General features: G+C 40.7%; 1 protein-coding gene across 3 annotated transcripts in view; it reads right to left on the bottom strand.

Annotated features, from left to right (window-relative positions):
* Med13l (mediator complex subunit 13L) overlaps positions 1 to 25,301 on the bottom strand; it is a 276,451-nt gene that overhangs the window by 223,889 nt on the left and 27,261 nt on the right. For 2 of the 3 annotated variants that reach the window (XM_045133163.1, XM_045133164.1), the window contains exon 2: positions 5,463 to 5,700. In XM_045133163.1, the coding sequence (XP_044989098.1) occupies positions 5,463 to 5,700 (238 nt within the window). Of the gene's footprint in view, positions 1 to 5,462; positions 5,701 to 25,301 lie in introns of those variants that run through there. The other variant, XM_045133165.1, reaches the window with a different exon arrangement.

Raw genomic sequence — 25,301 nt, 5'->3', positions numbered from 1 at the left:
CAGACACAAAATGGCCTGGATGTCCATGACCTCACAGTGCATGATACTACCTACACAAGACCATCATAATGGTAAGAAAAGATGATGACATCAAAACAAGAGACTGATTGAGAGGAGAAAGGGGCATGATGAAGACTAGAGTTGGAATGTGGAAAATAATGGTGGGAGGGACTATCATGGTTTATTGTCTATAATTACGAAAGCTGACAGTAAAAAAAAAATTAAATAAAAATAAAATCATCTAAAAAAAATTTTAAAGCTGCTTTGACTGCAACAGGAGAGCTGGAAAGATGTTCAGTGTTTGCCTACAAAGTCAGAAGACCACAGTTCGATTCCCCTGTACCTACATAAAGGCAGATGCTGAGAATGAGTCTAGAATTTGTTTGCAGCTACTAGAGGTCCTAGTGCACCCATTCTCTCTATGCGCCTGCTTCTCTCTCAAATAAATAAAATATACATAATTATAAAAGGAAAGACTCTAACCTGAAAAAATCTGACAGACACCACCTGCAATAAGTTACTCAAAACATTCCCATATTGATGGTACTATAAGGAACATGACTCTTATGTGATTCTATGGAATCTACAGTATTCCTGCCAAAAATGTTTACAGGACTTTCATCATGAGAAAATAACTGGACATTTTCAAAATATGGCCATTTTATTTATAGGCTATGCCACCACGATGATGGGGAACAAAGAGGCTCCCCATTCCTGTCTCTCAGCCTTCCTATACACCTATATAAAATGCCCACTTTTTTCCAGTAGTTTCCCATTTGTTTAGTATAAACTACAGTAGTAATTTTTTAAATATTTTTATTTATTTGCAATGAGAGAGAGAGAATATTACAATGAATGAATATGGGTATACCGGGGGCCTCCTGCCACTGTAAACCACCTCCAAATACATAGGCCACTTTGTGCATCTGTTTTTACATGGGTACTGAGGAATCGATTCAAGTCATCACACTTCAGAAGCAAGTGCCTTTAACCACTTAGCAATCTCTCCAGTCCAAGTATTGCTGTTTTAGACTACCTCTCATTGGTCATTCTGCATAGCTCTACCTACAGTGGCTCATACACCTAAAGTGGGTGGCAGCATTCTTAAAAACAGCAAGAGCAACAAAAACAAATGCCAAGAGTCATGACACTGCTCTTGGGACAGTCACTGTGAGCAGTGCCTGTCTGTGCTCTTGCTGCAGTGCATGCTCACCTACCTGTGTGAATCAGGAAGGAAAAGAAGAACTTATAGGCTAAATTTTAAATCTACAGCTAGTGCATATTTAGTGCTAATATTTTTTGCAGCAAAGCATGAGGAAAATTAGATTTCAGCTTTTGTTCTGTTCTGTTTCTGGAGATAGGGCCTCACAGGTCAGGCTTAAAAGTCACTACATTCTGCATATGAGATCCATTCTAGGCTACAACCACGCAAAATAAGCCTCATTGATTCAACAAACATTCTCGAACCTGTAAGCTGTACTTGATACTCATACACTGTGAGTCTTAATAATCTGGAATAAGAATCTCCATTCCCCAGGTCAATTCTAGGCTTCTCCATCACCTACTTATCCTTTGTTCCTCGAGGCTACTTTGATGCTTCTGCAGGATCCCACCATGTCATCATTTATATCACTTTCCCCTTTGCATCAGATTACTGGGGCTGGGGGATTTAGCTCAGAGATAAATAGCTTGCCAAGTATACATAACCCTGGGTTAGAACACCATCACAGGGGATGAGGAAATCACAGATTACTTAAGATTACTTAGCAAAATCTGTAATAATAAAACTCAATTTACACCAGGCATGGTGGTGCACACATTTAATACCAGCACTTGGGAGGCAGAAGCAGGAAGATGGCTGTGAGTTCAAGGTCACTCTGAGACTACATAGTGAAAAGCCTGGACTACAGCCAAACCTCACCTTAAAAAAAACTCAATTTACATATGCCCAATCCCAATGGCCAATGTCAGAGAATGGATAAATGGAACAGGCCACAAAGCGCTCGCACTGCTCCTGAGGTGAGTGTTCTGACACAGTCTGCTATTTAGAAAGCAGCAGATCGCCTATGTCTTTAACATCCATAGAGTCCTATATGCTTGCCACATGCCCTTTCCAAGACTATAAACTGAACAATGACATGGATTCCATCCAAAACCTATAACTGGACCCACAGACAAGCATTCATACTGCCTACTTGGACATTACCATGGACTTGGACAGAGAACAGGGGTTACAACTCTATCTTATGGGGTACAGCAAATCTTAAAATACTGATCTCTTCATAATACAATTTGTAGTTTGGCAGGAAAATCCAGACTAGTTTCCCATAAGCTGGGTATTTTCACTACTGTAGTGTTCTGTTATTCCTAATTTATAGAACCAAAACATTCAAACTAAAAAATATAACTACTTCAAACTACAGATGTACTCAAACAGTATCTTAACAGACATTAGCACGCATTAATATGTCACAGAAAACAGACAAATATTTAGAATACAACAAAACGCTGTACATTCACCAACAGGATTCTGCTAAACCTTATTTTATCCATGGCGAAATGACTTGAACCCACTGGAAAATGCTCATTTCTGGAAATCTTCAGTTACATGGTAACCAATGACATCACTCCCTTTATAGCCTTCACTTTTCCATGGTGGTTCTACATGTCATGTTCCCCTCGTCTGAAACAAAGCTGCCATTATGCCACTCATTGTTGTAATAAGTTTCACATGGTTCCTAGTACGAGGCAGAGCTGTATCTTACCCTTTATAAACACTTGTACATACAGTAGTGGACACGTGATGTGATGGCTCTAACTTTATCAAAATCCTCCATATTGAAGGAAGAGGCATGTTTAACTCTGTCATAGCACATTCCCGGTGGCGCAGTTTTCAAACTCAAAGGACAGAAAACAAGAGTGAGGAGGTATTTACAGCATGTTGGAGAGTGCTGTGAGCCAGCACAACAACAATGCCATTCACATGGAGAAACAAACTACTCAAACACTCATTTATACTTCCGCACCCTTTTCTTGTCTTCTTATTGTGTGGTTGTTTTCCTAGTATTCTAATTAAATGTATTGTTTCTGTAATTAATTTAAAAATGAATTAATCTTTGCTTAATTTTACACCCAAAACTACCATGAACCTACACATGTGACCATAGCAATCAGAAGACATTTAAACTCAGTAACAAAGCCATGAGAAACAACAGTAACCTGAGCTATCTCCCAGAACCATGTTAACCTCCTGTGGTCATATACGAAGTGACTAGACACAGCAACCGCTCCCCCCAAGGCAAACCTAACAAGCAGGTTTCCTTCACCTTACAAAACAATGGCTTGTGTTGTTAAACAAATAAATACAAAGTAGAGAAGGATGAGTAAGGGGATGATACAGAAGAAGGTAGGTGCCCAGAATAGCTACCAAAAATACAGGGGTCATTATAAACAAACATAAAGGAAAACTTCAGTCCTCTCTACATGTGAAAAAACAATTAATGATTTGCTGAATGGAAAACTAATGAAAAATATGTTTTGAAATTTATATGGATACAAAGTATCATCTTACCTCAAAATTCTGAAAAACACAATACAGACATTCTAAAACTGTTATTTTTCCTAAGTTACCTACATACATGAATAAAACTGCTGAAATTTTACTGATTTATCAGCTAAGCAAGCGATCTCACCTTGAGTTAAGTGTTTATTTTTACACAGCAAATACCCTAAAACATACACCTATCATGAGAAAAGTTTAAGTTGAACCATAAGGTAAACACCTTGAATAGTCACTGTGGTTTACCGCCCCCTGGCTGCAGCACAGGATAAAACACTAACAAAAAAAAGGCTGCAAAGTATCAAGAATTCAGCAGTACTTAGGCAAATTTAGAACCATTATAACAGACCACAAATACATACTAGTTCATTTTACTCTCTCACCAAAAAGTTTAAAAAAAAAAATAGCAACATGAACTAAAGCATTTCAAACATTGCCTGAAATTTTTCAAGGACAAATTAACTGAGTAGATGGTTCTAGGAGACCAACTCAGAACGAGTCAACACTTCTCATCAAAGATCCGAATGAGCCAGGCATGGTGGCATGTGCCTGTGCCACCAGCACTTAACAGGCTGAGGCTGAGGCAGAGGATGAGTTCTGTACCAGCCTAAGCAGACCTGGGCTCAAAAATAAATAAATAAAATAAAGCAAAACAAAATTAACTTGGAATTTGTCTTGATTTACAATAGGAACTATTGAATAAAGAGGTAAAACTTTTACCAGAAACTAAAAACTACTTATAAAATTATCTCCTTTATCGCCTTTTAACACTTGGGAGGCAGAGTAGGAGGATTGCCATAAAGTCAAGGCCACCCTGATATTATATAATGAATACCTTATCAGCCTGGGCTAGAGTGAGACCCTATGGGGGGGGGGGACGGGGGGGAACCCTCCTTTATGTATGGTAGGTAAAAAAGCAATATTTCACAGATATCAAATGCAATCTTAAGTGAAAATTAGTCAACAAGGGGCTGAAGAGACAGCTTAGCCGTTAAGGCATTGCCTGGAAAGCCAAAGGACCTCAGGTCGATTCCCCAGGCCACACATAAACCAGATGCACAAGGTACTGCATGAATGTGGAGTTTGTCTGCTATTGCTGGAGGCCCTGGCATGCCCATCTTCTCCCTCTCTCCCCACCTCAAATAAATAAATTAAATTTTTAAAAAATTTTAAAAATTAGCCAGCAAGGCCAGGTGTGATGGCACACACCTTTAATCCCAGCACTTGGGAGGATGGCAGTGAGTTCAAGGCCACCCTGAGACAACACAGCCTGGGCTGGAGTAAAACCCTACCTCAAAAAGAAAAAGAAAAAGAAATTAGTCAACAATAGAGCTAGTATTTCCTAGAATCATTTATATATCACAGAGGAACAAAGCAAGATGAGATGTGTTGAGATCTTTTAGTTTAGATCTTTCTCCAAAACATCAATCACCCAAAGTCGTGATTTTATCCAAGAAAGGTGCATTAAATTTCTGTATTACTTTTCAATTTTCCACCAAATAGTTCAGCTGGTAATTAACCCAATAGCCAAATTCCAAGTTTTTTTTTTCTGTTATAATTCACTACTATTTTAAAACAGTGGCTCCTATTCATGTTTCCGCTCTAATATACCAAGGCTACATAAAACTTTAACAATAGTGGGTTTATCGACCACACAGGGTGACATACACCTGTACTCCCAGCATTTAGGAAGCTGAGACAAGAGATTTGTCTCAACTTTGAGACCAACCTGAGGAAAGGACAAGGGAATCTACAGGACTGGGAGTGAGAATGAGGATGTTTCTTTCAACAAACACCCTGTACTAAACACTTGGGATCTCTTTTGTTAAGAAAGCCTTAAGCTTTTCAGTATTTCCTATTGCTTATGATGCAAATAATATTTAAGAAAATGAAAAGTCCTTACCCTGTAGTTCATGATGTATCACACCCACTAGGTTGGGCTCGTCTCCCCACCAGAATATCCATAACTCTTTGCAATCCGGTTTGACATCACGACGCCACACACACAGCAGGTTGGCTTGCAGACAGCGGATGAAACTTAACAGGATTGGATCATCTTGGGCTGGGGCTGAAATTATGGGTCCGCAGTCCCCGTGCCCTCCAAAATTGTACCTACGCCATTTGATTCCCGTGAGTTCAGCCTGGAAAAAAGGCAAAAACATTGTGATAAACTTAAATTTTCTTTTGACTCATAGACCACTAAAAACCACCTTCCACTAAGATTATTCCTAGTCATAATGCATGTCAGCCTTTCACAATCTGGGAATTTAGGAGTGTGGAATTCATTTCTGTCAGTATTTCTACTTATTACTTATTAAATGTTTTTAAGAAAATAGAGGGAGGAAGAATATGAAAGGACACACCAGGTCCTCCAGCCACTGCAAACAAACTCTAGACATATGAGTTAGTTACCTTGTGCATCTAGCTTTACATCGGTACTGGGGAATCAAACTCTGATCCTAAGGCTTTGTAGACAAGTGCCTTAACTTCTGAGCCTTTCCTCCAGCCCCTCTACATAGTTCTTTAGAGTAAATACTAAAATAAACAAGTTGATAATTAGTATTCACTGCTGAAACACTTATTTACCTTGCCTAAATAACTACAAAGTTCCTCTATTAAAAAAAAAAAAACTATTTTCTGTTTGTATTCCTTATTCAATTCAAATAACATTTTAAAAACAAAAGGAGTTTAAAAGTTAAGTGTGCTTACAGGCAAATATTTAAAATATCTCAAAATCTTGGAAGCAATTCACATTAAACTTAGGGATGCTGAGGTAGTAAAGTGGATGCTAATAGTCCAAAAGCTGAAAAACTAAAATCTCACACACTGGTCAAAAGAACTTCAGATAGGGAATTTCCAACCTGAAGAAGAAATTCGTTCAAAGAATTTTCCCAGTTTCATCCCATTCAAAAAGCTACAGTTGAAATCTTTCCTAGTCAGGAAAGCAGTTTAGCAAGCAGCATCACGGGGATTCTTCATGAATGTCAAAAGGCTATTTAGGAAAAGCTGCTAACAAAACTGATGCAGTTATCAGCAATTTATTCATGTTACTTAACATGCAATGCACAGAAAACCCTGGCTTCTATAACAATTCCCTAATGTAATTTGGTCTTTTGTTTTGTTTTAAACATGGGAACTATAAACAAGCAGAGAACAGAAGCTTTAGCATTACTCCATCACATACATTCCTGTTTTTAAGATTTCTTAAAGCTGAGGTTTAAGGAACTAAACTTCAAAGCTGTTGCAACACAAAGAAAAGCAGAGCTCCTTACTTGAGCAGCTGTAAATGTACCGATGCACGAGAACCAAGAATAAAGCTGACTCATAATTCTGAATCAAACAGCCCATGGGTCCCCAGAGTTCCATCCTTACTCATGCATCTCCTCCCCCACAAAGTTAATCATTGTTATCAACAAATTATTTTTCAAAAAGGAAGTACCACAAGGTAGAAAAGTAAGCATTTGTTCTAAAATCAATTTTAAAGTGCTAAAACAAGCAGAACACAGAGGTAGGAGGAATGCCATGAGTTTGAGACCACCCTGAGATTACATAGTGAATTCCAGGTCAGCATGAAACCCTACCTCAAAAAGCAAAACAAAAATAAATAAATAAAGTGCTAACAGTCACTCACCACAGAGATCATATTTAAAAGGGGAAAACTCACATTTCTTCAATCCCAAAAGCAGTTTCAGATCAAAAGAAATATTCCTAAAACAATACCTGAACTAACATAAGCCTAAAATTCAGTAATGTGTCTGCTATACTATGATATAGGCACATCCAATCTTCTATTAATATTTCTTCCCAAGAGCTGGTATGGCACCAGTAAGGCTTTCATTATATGCAACTTGGTTTCCTCTGAGCATAAAAGTCCTATATAACCAGTGCTAGGACAGATGTAGTGGTACAGCATTGGCCCTAAAATTCACAAGGCCTTGGCTTCAATTCCTGACACTGGTTTTTAAAGAGTTCTAGTGCTGGGGAGGCTTGCAAGCATGAGATCCTAAAATTGACCTCCAGAAACCACATTTGGGGGGTGGAAGATCAGTGTCAGCATTAAGTGTTAGCGTTAGGCACTTGCCTGCAAAGACAAAGGATCCAGGTTTGATTCTCCAGAACCCTCGTAAGCCAGATGCATACAGTGGCACATGCATCTGGAGTTTGTGTATTGTGGCTAAAGGCCCTGAGGTGCTCAATCTATCTGCCTGCCCCCTTTCTCTCTCGTAAATAATTTAAATTTGGGGGAGAGGGGGCTGGAGAGATGGCTTAGCAGTTAAAGTGCTTGTCTGTGAAGCCTAAGGAACCAGGTTCAATACTCCAGGTCCTACGTAAGCCAGATGCACAATGGTGGTACATGCATCTTGAGTTTGTTTGCAGTGGCTAGAGGCCCTGGCATGCCCATTCTCTCTTCCTCTTTCTCTGTCTCAAATAATAAAAATAAAATCTTTTAAAAATTTTAAATTCTAATTTGAGGTGCTGTGAGAGATGGCTTAGTGGTTAAGGCACTTGCCTACAAAGCCTAATAACCCTGGTTTGATTGCCCAGTACCCATATAAAGCCAGATGCACAGTGTTGCATGCATATGGTATTCATTTGCAGCATCTGAAGACCCTGGAGTGCTCATTCTTTCCCTCTTTCTTTCTCTCTCTCTCTCTGCTTGCAAATAAATAAATAAATATTTAAAAAATAAAAATAAATGTTGGTGGGCTAGAGAGATCGCTTAGCAATTAAGGCACTTGACCCCCCAGTACCAGATGGAAAAGGTAGCGTATGAATCTGGAGTTTGTTTGCAGTGACCAGAGGCCCTGGTGTGTACATTCTCTACCGGCCTCTTTCTCTCTTTACTCTCTCCTTCAAATAAATTAATTAAAAAAAAAAAAAAACTGTTGGGGCTGGAACAATGGCTTAGTGTTTAAGGCACTTGACTGTGAAGCCTAAGGACTAAGGTTCACATCTCCAACACCTACACAGGGTGGCACATGTTTCTAGAGGTCATCAGCAGTGGCTAAGATGCCCTAGTGTGTCCATTCTCTCACGTTCTCTCTCAAATAAATACATATATATTTTAATAATTATCACTGGGTGTGGCGCACGCCTTTAACCGAGCACTTGGGAGGCAGAGGTAGGAGGATCGCTGTGAGTTGGGGCAACCTGAGACTATATAGTGAATTCCACGTCAGCCTGGGGTGAGTGAGCCCCTACCTCAAACTCCCCCACCAAAAAAATGTCATTTCCAGGATTGGTTATATGTGCCTGTAATCAAAGCACTTGGGAAGTAGAGGTAGGAAGATTGTTGTTAGTTCAAGGCCACCCTGATGCTACGTAGTGAATTCCTAGTCAACTGAGCTAAAGAAAGACCCTACATCAAAAAAAAAAAATAAAAATAAAAAATAAGAGCTGGAGGGATGGCTTAGAAGTTCAGGTACTTGCAAAGCCAAAGGACTCAGGTTTAAATGCACAGGACCCTCGTAAGCCAGATGCACGGGGTGGTGCATGAATCCAGAGTTCACTTGCAGTGGCTGGAGACCCTGGCACACCTATTCTCTCTCTCTCAAATAAATTATTTTGAGAAGAAAAGACAAAATGCTTAGGCGTTGTGGCATACTCCTTTAATCCCAGCACTTGAGAGGTGAAGGTATGAGGATCACCTTGAGTTTGAGACCACCCTGAGAGTACATAGTAAATTCTAGGTCAGTCTGGGCTAAAATGAGACCCTACCTCAAAAGAAAAAATAAAAAGAGAGAAGAGGATGAAGAGAAAGAAGAAAATTTATTCTTAAAAAATAAAATGTTGAGCCGGGCATGGTGGCACACGCCTTTAATCCCAGCACTCGGGTGGCAGAGGTAGAAGGATCACCATGAGTTGAAGGCCACCCTGAGACTCCATAGTGAATTCCAGGTCAGCCTGGGCTAGAGTGAGACCCTACCTTGAAAAACCAAAAAATAAAACAAAATAAAATAAATAAAATGTTGTATGTATGTACTCAAAAGTTTAATTTAGGGCCAACTTTCCTAGATTTGAATTCCAGCACTCTTTGCTTAGCAAGTTACTTAGCCTCTGACCTTCAGTTAGCTGACCTGAAAAATGAGGATAACAAGTCAGTAATTACACTGGCTTATGCTGTCTGTATCTATGCTTCCACATACCTGGACTCAACCCACTTCACTTTGAATATTTTGATGAAAAAAATACCTATACTCAACATGTACATTTTTATTTCATTATTCCATAAGCAATATAGTATTCCAACTATTTACATAGCATTTAAATGCCACAGGTGACATATACAGTCTACAGGAAAAAGTACATAAGAGGATATATGCAAATATTGCATTTATACATGGATTTGGAGAGCTGAGGATATGGCTTACATTGGTAGAGTGCTTACCCAGTGTGTACCAAGCACTGGATATGATTCCTAGCACCAAATAAACCAGGTGTGGTGATTCATGTCTGTTCTCCCAACACTCAGGAGACAAGACAGGAGGATCAAAAACTCAAGGTCATCCTCAGATAACAGCCTGGGCTACATGAGACACTGCCTCAAAATAAACTGACAATAAACAGAGAAACAGATATTTGGATATCTGAGGAGAGGTCTTAGAATCAATCCTTAAGATAGTAAAGACCCATATACCTAAAGCTCTTAAGGTGACAGTGTCTTTCACATAGCCAAAATATAAATAACATGATCACCACACTAGTAATGAAACTACTTCAACATGTCCATACCCTTGTCTATTTCTCCACCAAAGGTGTTTTGTTTCTTCACATGAAAGTAATGTCTATGTGTTTTAATCTGAAAGTCTAACACTAAATTTTAGTTAAGTTTCAAAAAAGAAAACTAGGACTACAGACATGATGGCTCAACAGTTACAGGTGCCTGCTTGCATAGACTGCTGGTCCTGGATTCGATTCCCCAATACCCAAGTAAAGCCAGATACAAAGTGGTGCATGGACTTGGAGTTCATTTGCAATGGCAAGAGGTCCTCTCTCCTGTCACTCTGTACCTCTGTCTCTGAGATAAGTAAATAAAAATATTTTTTTTAAATAATAAAAACAGGGCCAGGCATGGTGGTGCACACCTTTAATTACAGCACTCAGGAGGCAGAGGTAGAAGGATTGCCATGAATTTGAGGCCACCCTGAGACTACGTAGCGAATTCCAGGTCTGCCTGAGCAAGAGTGAGACCATACCTCGAAAAAACAGAAGAAAAATTAATAAATAAATAAAAACAGGGCTGGAGAGATGGCTTAGCAATTAAGGACTTTGCCTGCGAAGCCAAAGGAACCAGGTTTGACTCATCAGGACCCACACAAGCCAGATGCACAATGTGACACTTGCATCTGTTCATTTGGTTTTTGCATTGCCTAAAGGTCCTGACTGGCCAATTCTCTCTCTCCCACTTTCTTTTTTGAATTTATTTATTATTTATATTTTGCTTTTTTGAGGTAGGGTCTCCCTCTAGCCCAGGCTGATCTGGAATTCACTCTAGTCTCAGGGCAGCCTAGAACTCAAAGCAATCCTCCTACCTCTGCCTCCTGAGTGCTGGGATTAAAGGTGTGCGCCACCACGCCCGGCTTTCTCTACCTTTCTCCCTCCCTCCCTCCCTCCTTCTCTCTGTCTTAAATAAATGAAATAAATTTAAAAGTATTTTAAACAATAAAAAGAGTAATTCAAATGAGAAAAGCTACTCAGAAGACAGTATCACTTTTAGCTTTAAAGCATTCTATGTCTAAGGACCTTGGGCAGAAGAGGGAAACAAAGCACAAGGATAAATACCTATCACTAAGAGTGCCACAGACATACTTAAAAGGGTAATACACAGCAGATATTTAAGCATGAGATCCGCCAGTCCCAAAGAAAACCTACCTATGTTGACCAATTCACTCACTCAAACACTTTCACCTGGAACATGCAGCACAGTTCAGCAGACAAGGTATTTGGCTTTGATTCAGAATGATCCCCTATCCCTGGCACTTCCACTAACTGCCTACTGATGCTCAGTGCTCTTGGCAACAAAGAGAAGCTGCTGCCACCTGCTCTATGGTCCTTACAAAGTTGTCCAAGCAAGCAGTGTTATAAATGTTAAGAACAGAACAGTAAGGACACAGTTCAATCATTTTAGGCCTGAAAAAATGTCCAATAATTTTGAAAAAAATCAGTTAGGCCGGGCATGGTGTTGCAGGCCTTTAATCCCAGCAGAGGTAGGAGGATTACAGTAAATTCAAGGCCACCCGAAACTACATAGTGAATTCCAGGTCAGCCTGGGCTAGAGTGAGACCCTACCTAAAAAAAACAAAAAAAAAAAAAAAAAAAAAAAGAATTCAGTTAAATACCATACTGGGCTTCACTGAAAAACATAACAATGAAGCAATAATCTCATCTGACAGATACTGGAGTATAAAATGAATATTCAAAGATTTGATTTTTGAAATAGTGTTTGATAAGAGGAAAGCAAGTTAATGGTACTAAAATCGCTCATCCAAGAAAAAAACTCCCATCACAGACTCTTCTCTGCAACCCAAGCCATGAAGTAACCAGCCATGTTCAGCTGCCCTCCCGGCAGGGTGTTCTTCCTCACCTCAGGCCACAGCAAAGTAGGCACATGCCCAAGGCCCACAGACTAAACTCTAACACTGGGCCAAACAGGGCTGGAAAGATGGCTTAGCAGTTAAGTGCTTGCCTGGGAAGCCTAAGGACCCTGGCTCGATTCCCCAGGACCCACGTAAGCCAGATGCACAAGGTGGCTCAAACATCTGGAGCTCATTCTCAGTGGCTGGAGGCCCTAATGTGCCCATTCTCTCTCCCTCTTCTCTGCCCCCTCTCTCGCTCACTCGCTTTCAAATAAATGAATAAATAAAAATAAAAAAACTTAAATAAGTAAACTAACAAAAACCTCTCATCACAAACAAATGTGCACATGTAACGCTTATGTCCAGTCACGACTCAAGGATGGGTGTTGGGCGGGCTCCGAGAGGCGGACACTGGCTCTACATGAGGACACTGGGGTTAAAGCAGCAAAGGGCGCTGGCTTGACCTCAGAGTGCAGGCTGTCTTCCGCCCTACTCTGGACTGACAGACACCATCACTGGGCCAGCTACGTTCTCACGACCAATATCACTGTGTATGACCATGTCTGGAAGCTGGTGTCAGAGCTGATGCTCCGGGGGGGGGGGGGGCGGGGGGCGGGGGGGGGCAAGAAATGCCACAGAGAGAACACAAGGAGGAGCCACTTCCATACTCAGACAAACAGCACTGGAAGATGAGCCCAACTCAGCAGCAGGGGACCATCACCAGGTGTCAGAAGAGCAGTGCCCCAAGCCCCTTTCCACCATTGCCTCTGCTGTACATCTCATTCTGAGGACTGGCCAGGCACCCCTCTACCACTACCTTTGTCTTTGTGGGGAAGTGCTCGGAGAGCTAGCCTTCCCTTCACACACTGTGCTATGCTGGCAGGTACAACCTACTACATCCTGGACCAGTGCTACCATGTGAAATTCCTGGGGAATTGAATGAGCCCTTTTACTACTGGGCTTCAGGGAGTACTGGGCATCCTGCCCTGCCACAACCTAACCTGGCTCACACCTGAAAGCCTGCAGCCACAGGCAGGGAGCTGTGGGTCCAGACAGCACAGGAACTGCACCCCAGCACAATCAGAAGGCCCGACCTGGCTGCAGCTGAATGCTCACACCAACTGAGTCTGTCACTACACAATGAAAAAGACAGGAGACACTCTGGGAGAGGTTTCCAGTGTGTGTGTGTGGGGGGGGGGGAGAGAAACACCATTCTTAACAACCAGAATGAGTGGCATACACCTTTAATCCCAGCACTTGGGAAGCAGAAACAGGGAGAGCACTGTGAGTTTGAGGCCACCCTTAGACTACACAGTGAATTCCAGGTTAGCCTGGGGTATAACAAGACCCTGCCTGAGGAGAGGGAGAGAGGATTAGAGGGAAAAAAAAAAAAAAAAACCAGCAAAAACAGCTCTAGAGCACCACAAAAAATAAAGACATATACAAAGAACTCAAAAAAATTGAATAAGAAATCAAACAACTCAATTAAAAATGGGCTATGGCACTTCTCTTAATATTTATACCCTAATATTAATGCTACTCTCATTTTGGGTAGAGAATCTTCTCTTTTCAGATGACAATGACTTTGGGATGACTCAGAAGATATCATAGTGCTGGAAAGAAGTGACTCAATCACACCGTCCAAGGCTCAGGGTATAATGCAAAAGAGGTGCGGAAAGCATGTAAGAGCCAAAGGAAGGGTAGGACTCCTTACAAAGTGCTCCTCCAGACATAAAATGGCCTGGATAATCATGACCTCATAGTGCCTGACACTACCTACACAAGACTATCATAAGAGGAGGAAAAGACCATGACATCAAAATAAGATAGACTGATTGAGATATGGAGGGGATATGATGGAGAATGGAATTTCAAATGGGAAAGTGGGGTGGGGGGTATTACCAAGGGATACTTTTTATAATCATGGAAAATGTTAATAAAAATTGAGAAAAAAAGAAGTACAAAAACATGGGCTATGGAACTAAACAGAGTTCTCAAAAGAAATACAGATGACATATAAACATCTAAAAAAAAATGTTTTAGCCAGGCATGGTGGCGCACGCCATTTTTTCCCAGCACTTGGGAGGCAGAGGTAGGAGGATTGCCATGAGTTCGAGACCACCCTGAGACTACACAGTGAATTCCAGGTCACCCTGGGCTAGAGTGAGACTCTACCTCACGTGGGGGGGCAGTGATTTCTACATCCCTAGACATCAAGGAAGTACAGATTAAAACTTTACTGAGATTCCATCTCCTATCGACTGGCTACTAATCATGAAAATAAATAGCCATAAATGCTGACAAGGATACAAAAAACGAGGAACCCTTCTACACAGCTGGGGGGAATGCAATCTGGTCCAGCCATTGTGGAAATCAGTGTGGAGGTTGCTGAGATAGCTAAAAGTACATTTACCTTGTGACCCAGCCATAGCATTTCTAGGCATATATCCCAAGGACTTATCTCACTTCCTTAGAGATACTTGCTCAACTATGTTTATTGCCACTCTACTCACAATAGCTGGGAAATGGAACCAGCCTAGATGTCCCTCAACTGATGAGTGGATAATGAAGATGTGGCACATTTACACAGTGGAGTTCTACTTAGCAGTCAATAAAAATGAAATTATTAAATTTGCAGGAAAATGGGTGGATCTGGAAAGTATTAAACTTAGCAAGGTAACCCAGGCCCAGGGGGGGAAAAAAAAATCACATGTTCTCTCTCATATATGGACCATAGCTACAAATGATTGGACTTCTATGTGAATAGAAAGAAAACTCAGTAGCAGAGGCCAGTGAGCTAGAAAGGAGATAAAAGGGGAGCAGAAAGGAAGGGGGACTTAATAGGATGGTACTATATATATGTAAGTAGAAGAAAAGATTAACGGGGTTGGAAACGCCTAAGGGGAAAGAGTCTGGGGAAGAGAGTGAGTAAAGGAAAGGTAGAGGGAGGGTAATCAAAATCTAAAATATAAATAAGTCATATGAAAAGCTACTTTTTTGGACAATGGAACACTCAGAAGCCATAGATTGTTACTAGAAAATTTTCCGTGCCAGGGATGAGAGATCTTCCAGCGAGTTGTTGGCCAGGGAGTCCCTGATGCCTCCAAAACATTACAGGTCATTGCCAAAATCCTTAAATTAGGCCAAATGAGCCAAGAGGTGTAACAGTGGCATGTCTATCATGGGAGAAACCAACCACTCTAATTGAACTGGAGGCCTTCATGGGAGTGAATAGATACCTGATACTGAAAACCTACAACTGGGGTAGTCATGTGCTCTAGGGGTGTAATATCTGCTGCTGTCTGGCTAGATGTATATACTATGCTCACCAAACTGCCTACAAAGCACTTCTTGTAATGTTCATACCCATATACTAATGCTACTCTTACTTTTGATTAGAAAAGCTTCTCTTTCCAGGTGCAAAGACCTTGGCATGACTCAGAAGGTACCATGGTGCTGAGAAGAAATGACAGGAGTGCTCAGCACTGCAATATCTCTATCACATCTTCCACGGCTCAGGGTCCATTGCAGAAGAGGTGGAGGAAAGAATGTAAGAGCCAAAGGAAGGGTAGGACTCCTTACAACGTGCTCCCCCCAGACACAAAATGGCCTGGAAATCCATGACCTCACAGTGCCTAGCATTACCTACACAAGACCATCATAATAGGAGGAAAAGATCATGACAACAAAATAAAAGAGAGACTGACTGAGAGAAGGGGATATGGTGGAGAATGGAATTTCAAAGGGGAAAGTGGGGAAAAGGAGGGAATTACCATGGGATATTATTTACAATTATGGAAGTTGTCAAAAAAAAAAAAAAAACAGTGAAAGGCAAGGGGAATGAAATGGCCTAAGTTAACAATTATGAAAGTGTACAGGGAAGGTAGAAGAATATGCTACTTAAATACCAGGTTATTCAACATGTCCTACACACCTCTGATGATTTGACATTCTCTACCAATGGACCAGACTTCAGGTTTAAGTAATGGGGCCATAGTCAGAAAACACCCTGCAGAGACATATGCTTATTCCATCCAAAGTATTCAGGAGGGACAAGCACACCTGGCCTTTATGTGACTTAAACACCTCTTCTGAATAACTTGGGTTTTTCTTTCTTTTTATTTTTTCCCTCTACAAGGTAGCCCAAGCTGACCTGGAAGTCACTCTCTAGTGCCATCATGCCCAGCTTCAACTATGTTTATTTTTTTTTTTTACTATAATCTTATGTGCTTGGAGCAGAGAACATATGAACCAAAATAGTTATTGCCAATAACCGAGTTTTCATAAATATTATATAATAAAAATATATATGAATAAAAATTTAAATATTCAAAAAAATTAAAGACTTAAAAATTTTTTAAACTGAAATATATCCAAAAGATCTAGACTCATTTTCCCACATACACATGTCAAAAGGATGAACAAATGTGTAATTACATTTTGGTTTCATACACTACATGGTTTTAAAAAATATAGTCAGGGCCGGAGAGATGGCTTAGCAGTTAAGTCGCTTGTCTTTGAAGGCAAAGGAACCAGGTTCAAATCACCAGTAACCACATAAGCAAGATGCACAAGGGGGTGCATGTGTCTGGAGTTCATTTGTAGTGGCTGGAGGGCCTTGGTGCACCCATTCTCTCTGTGTCTGTCTCTCTTCTCTCTCTCTCTATAATTGCAAATAAAATAATAAACTATAAAAATAAGGATATAAAATAGCCAGGCATGGTAGCGTGCATTTTTAATTCCAGTGCTTAGGAGGAGACAGAGGTAGGAAGACTGCTGTGATTTCGAAGCCAGCTGGGGACTACAGAGTGAGTTCCAGGTCAGCTTGGGCTACAGTGAGAGTGTGCCTCAAAAAGTAAGATAATAATAAGAAAAATACAAAATCCAACAACCGAAACTGCAACACAAAAGCAGCAGCACTGTGCACATATGGCTAACAGCGGCCAGCCCCATCACCATTTTTTAAGCATTCAAGTCCTACCAAGCACCACACTAGCATTATCCAACAGTGCTTCTGGTTACAGGTTAGAACCTCCCCAATGGCAGGTTCCAAATGAAAGTGCATTCAAACCCTAACTGAACTGAAAACTTAAACCCATGGCTTGCCATTCTGTACTCTGCTTCCTAGGCTTAATGCTGACAAGGAGACTGGAGGCTACAGGAAACAGTCCAATGACTGTCATTACTCACCTAAGCAATGACTAGAGCTCATGGCTGTACTTCCAAATTTCAGAAAGTTCTTTCATCCTTTTTAGTCTTCCTAAGGTATAAGAAAAACTAGCTCAAGTGTCCACACACTATCCCAGTAATCAAAGAGACTTTATTTCACTCAGATAATTCACTCAGATAATCACTGTAAGACAATATCTAGACAAACTAGTTCTTAAGAGAGTATGTATAACCAACCAAGAAAATAACTATGCTAACAAGAGAGGGAGGTACATATGCTTTGCAACAGCTGGGATCTGTTCTACATGCAGTCCAGGTTCTCTGACAATGGGACTACTATAGAGACTGCTGACACAGAGAAGGCCAGCCCAGGCAATAATCAGTTTAGAAAGGTTTCATTCAACAGACTGCAATAGAATCAGGGCAAGTAAACTTTCTAATAATATAAATGTGATTTCAAGTAGCTTTTTACATTGATTTGCAGAGTTCTATGCTTTAAATGTGATATGAGGGAAATAACCCAATAAACTCACCTCTAAGAAATATTTTTTCAGAAACATCACTAGATGCCTAATAATCAACATCTCATATGTATATATGTATGTGTATGTATATATATATATATTTTCATCTTCATCACATGGCACACTGGAGTTAAAACTAACTGGTTTTATAAGCGAATAAAACAGGTAAGGAGAGTAAGAACCTATCTCAAAAAAGCGGGGGAGGGGGGCACGTACACATGAAGAAACCCAAGGTGTGGTATCTCACAAGGAACACTGGCTGCAGATCAGGAGACAGAGAAGCAGGCCTAGTTTTTCAGCAATTACCTCTGTGAAGTTAGATAAGCCACTCCATCTCAATGCTCAGCTTCAGGAGCTATAAACTGATGGGATTGACCTAGATACTATAAATGAGTTCAAGTCTCCTGGCCCAATCTAATTAGATCCCAACTCATAGAGACAACTTGTAAATGAGACAAAAACCTCATTAGATATCTTAGCACGATCAGAAAGAAAAACTTCCAGACAATATTTCAACATTTCCAGCTAGGCTGGGCTGGGCTCAGCTGGGTTGAGGGTAGTAGGCCAGCCTAGTATGTCCAAGGCCCTGGGTTCCACTCTCCCCAGTGGGGAGGTGTGCCTAAGCCCTCCACCTCCTACAACAGATAACTTTACTACTCTAGTAGACTAAAAACTACAGTAAGTATATCAAGTCACCTCTCAACTAAAACACATATATAGGCAATGCACACATCTGCTGGTGCTTCTTTAAACTTTACTTTGTTGTTTTATGGAGACAAGGTTTCACTCTAGTTCAGGGTGGCCTGGAACGCACACTGTAGTCCCAGGCTAGCCTCAAACTCATGTGTCACTGTACCTGGCTGTTTTTTGCTTCTTTTATATCACTCTAGAACTGGAGGAGATGGCTCAGTGGTTAAAACGCACTTGCTTGCAAAACCTGTGGGCCCAGGTTCAATTCCCTTGCACCTACATCAAGCCAAAAGCACAAAGTGGAAGCTACATCTGGAGTACCTTTGCAACAGCAAGAGGCCCAGGTGAGCCAATGTTCTCTCATAAAGAAATAAATACCTTTAAAATAAATAAATCCTGGGCTGGAGAAATGACTCAGCAGTTAAGGCACTTGCCTGCAAAGCCTAACAACCCAGGTTCAATACTCCAGTACCCACATAAAGACAGGTGCACAAGGTGGTATGCACATCTAGACATATAAATAAATAAGGGCTGGAGAAATGGCTTAGCAGTTAAGCACTTGCCTATGAAACCTAAGGACCTGGTTCAAGACTCGATTTCCCAGGATCTAGGTAAGCCAGATTCACAAGGGGGTGTAGGCGTCTGGAGTTCGTTTGCAGTGGCTAGAAGCCCTGGTGTGCCCATTCTCTATCTGCCTCTTTCTCTGTCACTCTCAAATAAATAAATAAAAATAAACAAAAAATAATTTAAAAATCCAAGTAGTTGGAGTTCTATCTGAGGAAGATCAATGCCCAGAAATGCAAACAAACCATGAGTAGCCCAGGTCTATGCTTCAAAAAGCTAAATAAATGAATTGTCCAAAGCATTACTGGAGATATTTGTTTCTCAGGGTTCCCCTTTAATTATATCACAATGATAGATTGGAATCCAAATTTTGCAATCTAAACGCAAGTGTTCAAGAAGTAAGGAGGCTGGGTATAGTGGCACGTGCCTTTAATCCCAACACTCGGGAGGTAGAAGTGGGAAGATCACCCTAAATTTGAGGCAGTTTGAGTGAATTCCAGGTCGGCCTAGGCTAGCTGGCGTGAGACCCTACCTTGAAAAAGCAAGAAAAAAACAACAAAAGAAGTAAGTTCTAGAACTAAGTAAGCCAAATCCTACACATGGAGAAAGTGGAAATGCAACCCAACTGGCTCTCCTTTGGAAGGAGGGTTGAGGAGAAAGGATACACAAGAAAATTGGCTGAAGGCCTGTTCAACAGGCACCGGGATGCTCAGACACCCTCCGACCACATACAGAGCGGAACTGCTGCTCTGCATCTCATCTGGAGCTAGAGAGCCAGAAACAGACAGCAGGGAAGCAAGGTACAAATGGGATGAGGTGAACATGTTGGCACTGCAAGCCAAGAGCCCGCTCCTGCCACCCTTCTGGCCAGCAGCCAGCCTGGAAAAGCTGGGCCTATCTTACAGCTACAAAGACAACGACAGAAATTCTCCAAAGAAGAGCACACCCAGAACAGTAAAGTACACAGACAGCACAGCATTCACACTTAGAACTTACAAGTGGATACTAGTACATCATTCCTAAACAAGATCAACAGCTACTAAACAGGAAAACCACCAAGCGACTAAAGAGAGAGAAAAGGAAAGACTAAGTTGTGTGACAAAAACTTCTACAACATCTGTCATTAACAATCTCAGAAATAAAACAATATAACCATTAAAAAAAAAAGCTGGAGAAATGGCTTAGTGGTTGAGGCACTTGCCTGAAAAGCCCAGTACCCACATAAGATGTACACATGCTGGAGTTCATTTCTAACAGCTGGAGGCTGATGCACCCATTTTCTCGCTACCTGCCTCTTTCTCGTTCCTTCACTTTCAAGTAAATAAATAAAATATTTTTTTAAAAAAAGACATTGAGCAAGGCAGAGTGTCACATGCCTTTAATCCCAGCACTTGGGAGGCAGAGGTAGGAGGATCACCATGAGTTTGAGACTACATAATGAAGTCCAGGTCAGCCTGGGCTAGAGTAAAACCCTACCTCAAAAAACAAACAAACAAAAAACCAGTGAGGGCTGGAGAGATGGTTAAAGTGCTTGCCTGTGAAGCCTAAGGACACTGGTCTGATTTTTTTTTTAAAGAAACTTTTCTGGGATGTCAGTATTGATAAAACTTAATAAAAATCTCAAAGAAAAAGTAAGCAAACAAAAATGGAAGTGGGGGGGAGAGAACCAATCCAAATATTAAAACATACACACTATCAAAAACTCACTGGTTAAAAAAAAAAAAAAAAAAAAACTCACTGCTAGAGCACTTGTATAGAATGCTCCAAGCTCTGGGTTCTATTCTAGACACCAAAGAAATAAATTAAAAAGCTATCAGAAACAAAACAGTGAGGCCTGGCATGGTGGTGCAAGCCTTTAATCCCAGCACTAGGGAGGCAAAGGTAGGAGGATTGCCATGAGTTCGAGGCCACCCTGAGACTCCATAGTGAATTCCAAGTCAGCCTGGGCTAAAGACCCTACCTTGAAAAACAAAAAACAAAATAAATAAATTAATAAATAAAACAGTGAGCAACTAAATAGTAAAATAATGAAAACTACCCACAAAAAAAAAAAAAAAAAGCCTGTGAATTTCTAGACTGAAAAGCACCCAATCTAAAAGCATAATGCATCCCAAGTGTTTCTGGCAGCCCTTGCCCACACTGCATCATGTGATCTCACTGCAGCCTTGGTTCTGCACACACAACATACCTACTTCGCACTGTACACAACATCACACCTCAAGTACCAATGAACGCAGCCTGGAACACTGTGGCTCAGATGTGGGGTGACTTTGTTATGAAATGCAGTGTTTTCACTTTTAGACATATAATGGTTAAATTACAGCAAACAGACTTTTTTCTGACCATCATTCCTCCACGTGTAAATATCATATTAGTATTCCTCCAAATTGTACTGTATTAGAGTGTTTGATTTTGAAAAGTGTTAAATCAGGGGCTCAGGAGACAGATCACTGAATGAAGTCCTCACCATTCAAGCTGCATAACATAAAAAGCAGGAGCCATGGAGGCTTCTATAACCCTAGCACCGAAGGCACGACATGGTATAGACAAGAGAATTTCCACAAACAAAGCTTAATTGCAGCAAAGAAAAGCAGTAGAGGGAAATCTGGAAAAGCCCTGCTTCAAATCAGGTAAAAGATAAGGACTGACCCAAAAGTTGTCCTATGACCTCCATCCACATGGGGGCATGACACACATGCGTCCCATTTAGTTTAATTAGATTTAATTATCCTATCAGATTTTTGTTTTTTCTGTTTTGTTTTTCAAAGTAGGGGCTCGTTATAGCCCAGGCTGGCCTGGAATTCACCGTGTAGTCGCAGGCTGGCTTTGAACTCACAGTGATCCTCCTACTTCTGCCTCCTGAATGTTTGGCATTAAAGGTGGCTCAAATCAAAATGTTGACTACAGATTAAGAATTTCCAACGATTTCTAAGATGACCCTAAATACATTTCTGCCATTTTGGAGCATGTATTTACACAAAGGAGCACTATCAGAACTGAGAATTCTTCTGGGCATGGTAACACATGCCTTTAATCCCAGCATTTAGGAAGTAGAGGTAGGAGAACACTGAGTTTGAGGCCACCCTGAGACTACATAGTGAATTCCAGGTCAGCTTGGGCTATATAGAGGGAGACCCTACCTCAAAAACAAACAAAGCAACAGAACTGAGAATTCTAAAATCAAAATACTGATGACATCTGAGGAATGTTGACGGATGCTCTACTTGTGGCAATATCAAATATCCAGCCAAGATCAAGTTCTCATGCAAAAAGAAACAAGCACAAGTCAGCTCATTACTATAAAAAATTTTCCCATCTTTAGTAAATAAAATGATATGCATACCAAAGAACTGTTTTAAAATAAAGTTAAGATTTATCATCAGTAAGTGTTTGCTTTGTATACCTATTTTATTTATCTACACACCCAGGATCACATAAAATTTCTTGGGCAAAAAAAAAGGTTTAGGAATGAAAAAAAAATAAGAAGCCCTTGGTTAAGTTATACAGAGACAGTTTAAAAAAACAAAAGAAACAGGACTGGGAAGTGGCTCCAGATTGAGCAGTAACTGCTGTAATGCAAGCATGAGGGAGGGCCTGAGACAGCAGGAGTAGTGCCCATGTAAACAGCTGGGTGTGGCCAGCACACACACCTGAACCCAGCCCTATGGAGAGCAGAGACCACAGAATTGCTGGGTCTCATGAAAACCAGGTGAGAAATGGACAAGGATACCCAATGTTCTCCTCTGGCTTCCATAAGCCCACAAGCATATCTGCACATGCACCTGCATACACTACACACACTGGAGTGATACAGAAAAGGGAATCAGAGCTTAGCGAATGGTTCAGTTGTACATTATTACCAAGGTCAAAATACGAACACTGAATGCTAAGCTAACCAAAACTACTATGTGACTATTTCTCCAAAGATGGAAAATAAAATAGTAAGTTTGCTGATTAGAAAGAAAATATAAACAATAGTGATTAACTTAGTACTTAAAATGAGAAAGAACCAAGACACAAGTCTTTGGGGGGGGAAAAATCAAAAAGTGCCATTAGTGGGCAATAATATTCTTATAAACCTTATATATCTATTTCTTTGGGGGGGGGGGGCAGTCATAGGAATTGAACTTAAATTCTCACAGATACTGCCCAAGCCCTTATCAATGAGCTGACTACACTGAGACAGGATCTCACTTCCTGCCTCACTCTCTCAAGTAGCTGCGCCACAGCTTGATTCTTTATGTGAAAATTTAACTCTGCCTGCAGGGAAACAAAAAAGAAAGGGAAAAAACTGAAACAAAACTAATCCCGAAGCAAGGTGTGGTGGTGCACACCTTTAATCCCAGCACTCAGGAGGCAGAAGTAGGAGGATCACAATGAGTTGAGGCCACCCTGAGACTCCATAGTGAATTCCAGGTCAGCCTGAACTAGAGTGAGACCTAGCTGGAGAAAACATAACAAAAACTAATCACACCCATTCTCTCTAATAATAAAATAAACAAATATTTTTAAAACCAAAAAAGTTATTAATTTGTTTCTTTTTTGCTTTTCAAGACATGATATCAGTCTGTGTGGCCCAGGCTGGCCTGGAATTCTCAGCTGGGTCTATAGGCATGAGCAGCTGCTACTCCTGGTTCCATAGAATATTTATCATGTGTTAAGAGAACATCTTGTACAGCCGGGCGTGGTGGTGCACGCCTTTAATCCCAGCACTTGGGAGGCAGAGGTAGGAGAAGCGCCATGAGTTCGAGGCCACCCTGAGACTCCATAGTGAATTCCAGGTCAGCCTGAGCTAGAGTGAAACCTTACCTCAAAAAACCAAAAAAAAAAAAAAAAATCTTGTTATTGTCTATAATTATGGAAGTTGTGAATAGAAAATTTTTAATAAATAGTATTTTTTTTAAAAAAAGAACATCTTGGCCAGACTTAATGGTACATGCCTTTAATCCCAGCATTTAGGAGGCCAATGTAGGAAGACTGCTATGAGTTTGAGGCTAGCCTGAGACTACATAATGAATTCCAGGTCAGTCTGAACTAAAGTGAGATCCTGCCTTAAAAAAAAGGAAACACAGAAAATTCTTACTGTCTGTTCTCTTCTGCAATCTATACTTTAAAACTCCAGGCAGGCAGAAGAGGTAGGTACATTTCTAAGCTGCATGCACCCTTCCATTTGGTTCTGCTCAAACTCCTGCTAGCTACCCTTTGCTGTTGGCCGGGGACACTCTGCTGTGGCCCACTGAGCAGATACAGAGATGCCCATCTGACTGGTTTATTTCCATGAAGAGAGAGAGTAGAACCCTTCGCACAAAAGGGTTGTCTAGGAAAGACTTCTACATGCACAACTGTTGGTTCCTAACTTTCTTCATCTACTGTCATTATTAAGTACTATATCAAAATCCTCAAAATCAAGATTAAAAAAGGAAGAGTTACAAACTTATTTTAGACAAATTCCAAAGCTTAAGAACAATTTAGTGTCCCACAAATTGGGCCATGAAAGCCAAAGCATTAACTTATTTGTTTGGAATTTACAGTGGGGAGTTGGGACAGGGTCTCACACAGCACAACTCCAACTATCCTCAAAGTCACTATGACCTTGAACTTCTGATCCTCTCCAGTGCTGCGATTACAGCACTACAATACTTTTGTGTGGGGGGAAGAACGACGACAGGATTTCACTCTAGCCCAGGGTGGCCTTGAATTAGAAGCAGTGGAAGTATGAGGAACAGGGTTCAGAGGTGGGCTTTGTCCATCAATTTTCACACAAGCCCTGTGAAATAGGCCCTTTAGAAAATCTGCCATCCTAAACTACAGTTGTACAAGCACAACATCCACATTTGATTCAACAGTTCTACCTACCAACCTACCTGTTGTGCTGTATGCTTTGAAATGGAACAAATTAACAACCTAACAACTGAGGAGATCTAAACATTGCCATGTGGCTAGAGGCTATCTGGTCTAATGTGCAATTCTTTCAACCAAATTAACATAAAACAATAATGAAAGAATAAATTATGATTTTTAAAAAAACAGCTGAATGAACTTAATAAGTACTTAAGATTCTGGAGTTATTTAAGTCTTCTATTATATGAAAGGCTGATGTGGAAGATTAATTAGGTTTGCTCACCATCATCCCAAGTGGTACTAGCAGAACCAAATGGAAAAAACTGAACAAATGCCAGAGCTTCAACAGAGCATCAATGACAAAGAAGCCGGTTAATG

Source organism: Jaculus jaculus, chromosome 13 (genome assembly GCF_020740685.1).
Source record: "Jaculus jaculus isolate mJacJac1 chromosome 13, mJacJac1.mat.Y.cur, whole genome shotgun sequence".
In the NCBI taxonomy this organism is placed as follows: domain Eukaryota; kingdom Metazoa; phylum Chordata; class Mammalia; order Rodentia; family Dipodidae; genus Jaculus; species Jaculus jaculus.
The sequence above is the reverse complement of the archived record's forward strand: the minus strand, read 5'-3'. Positions and strand labels throughout refer to the sequence as shown.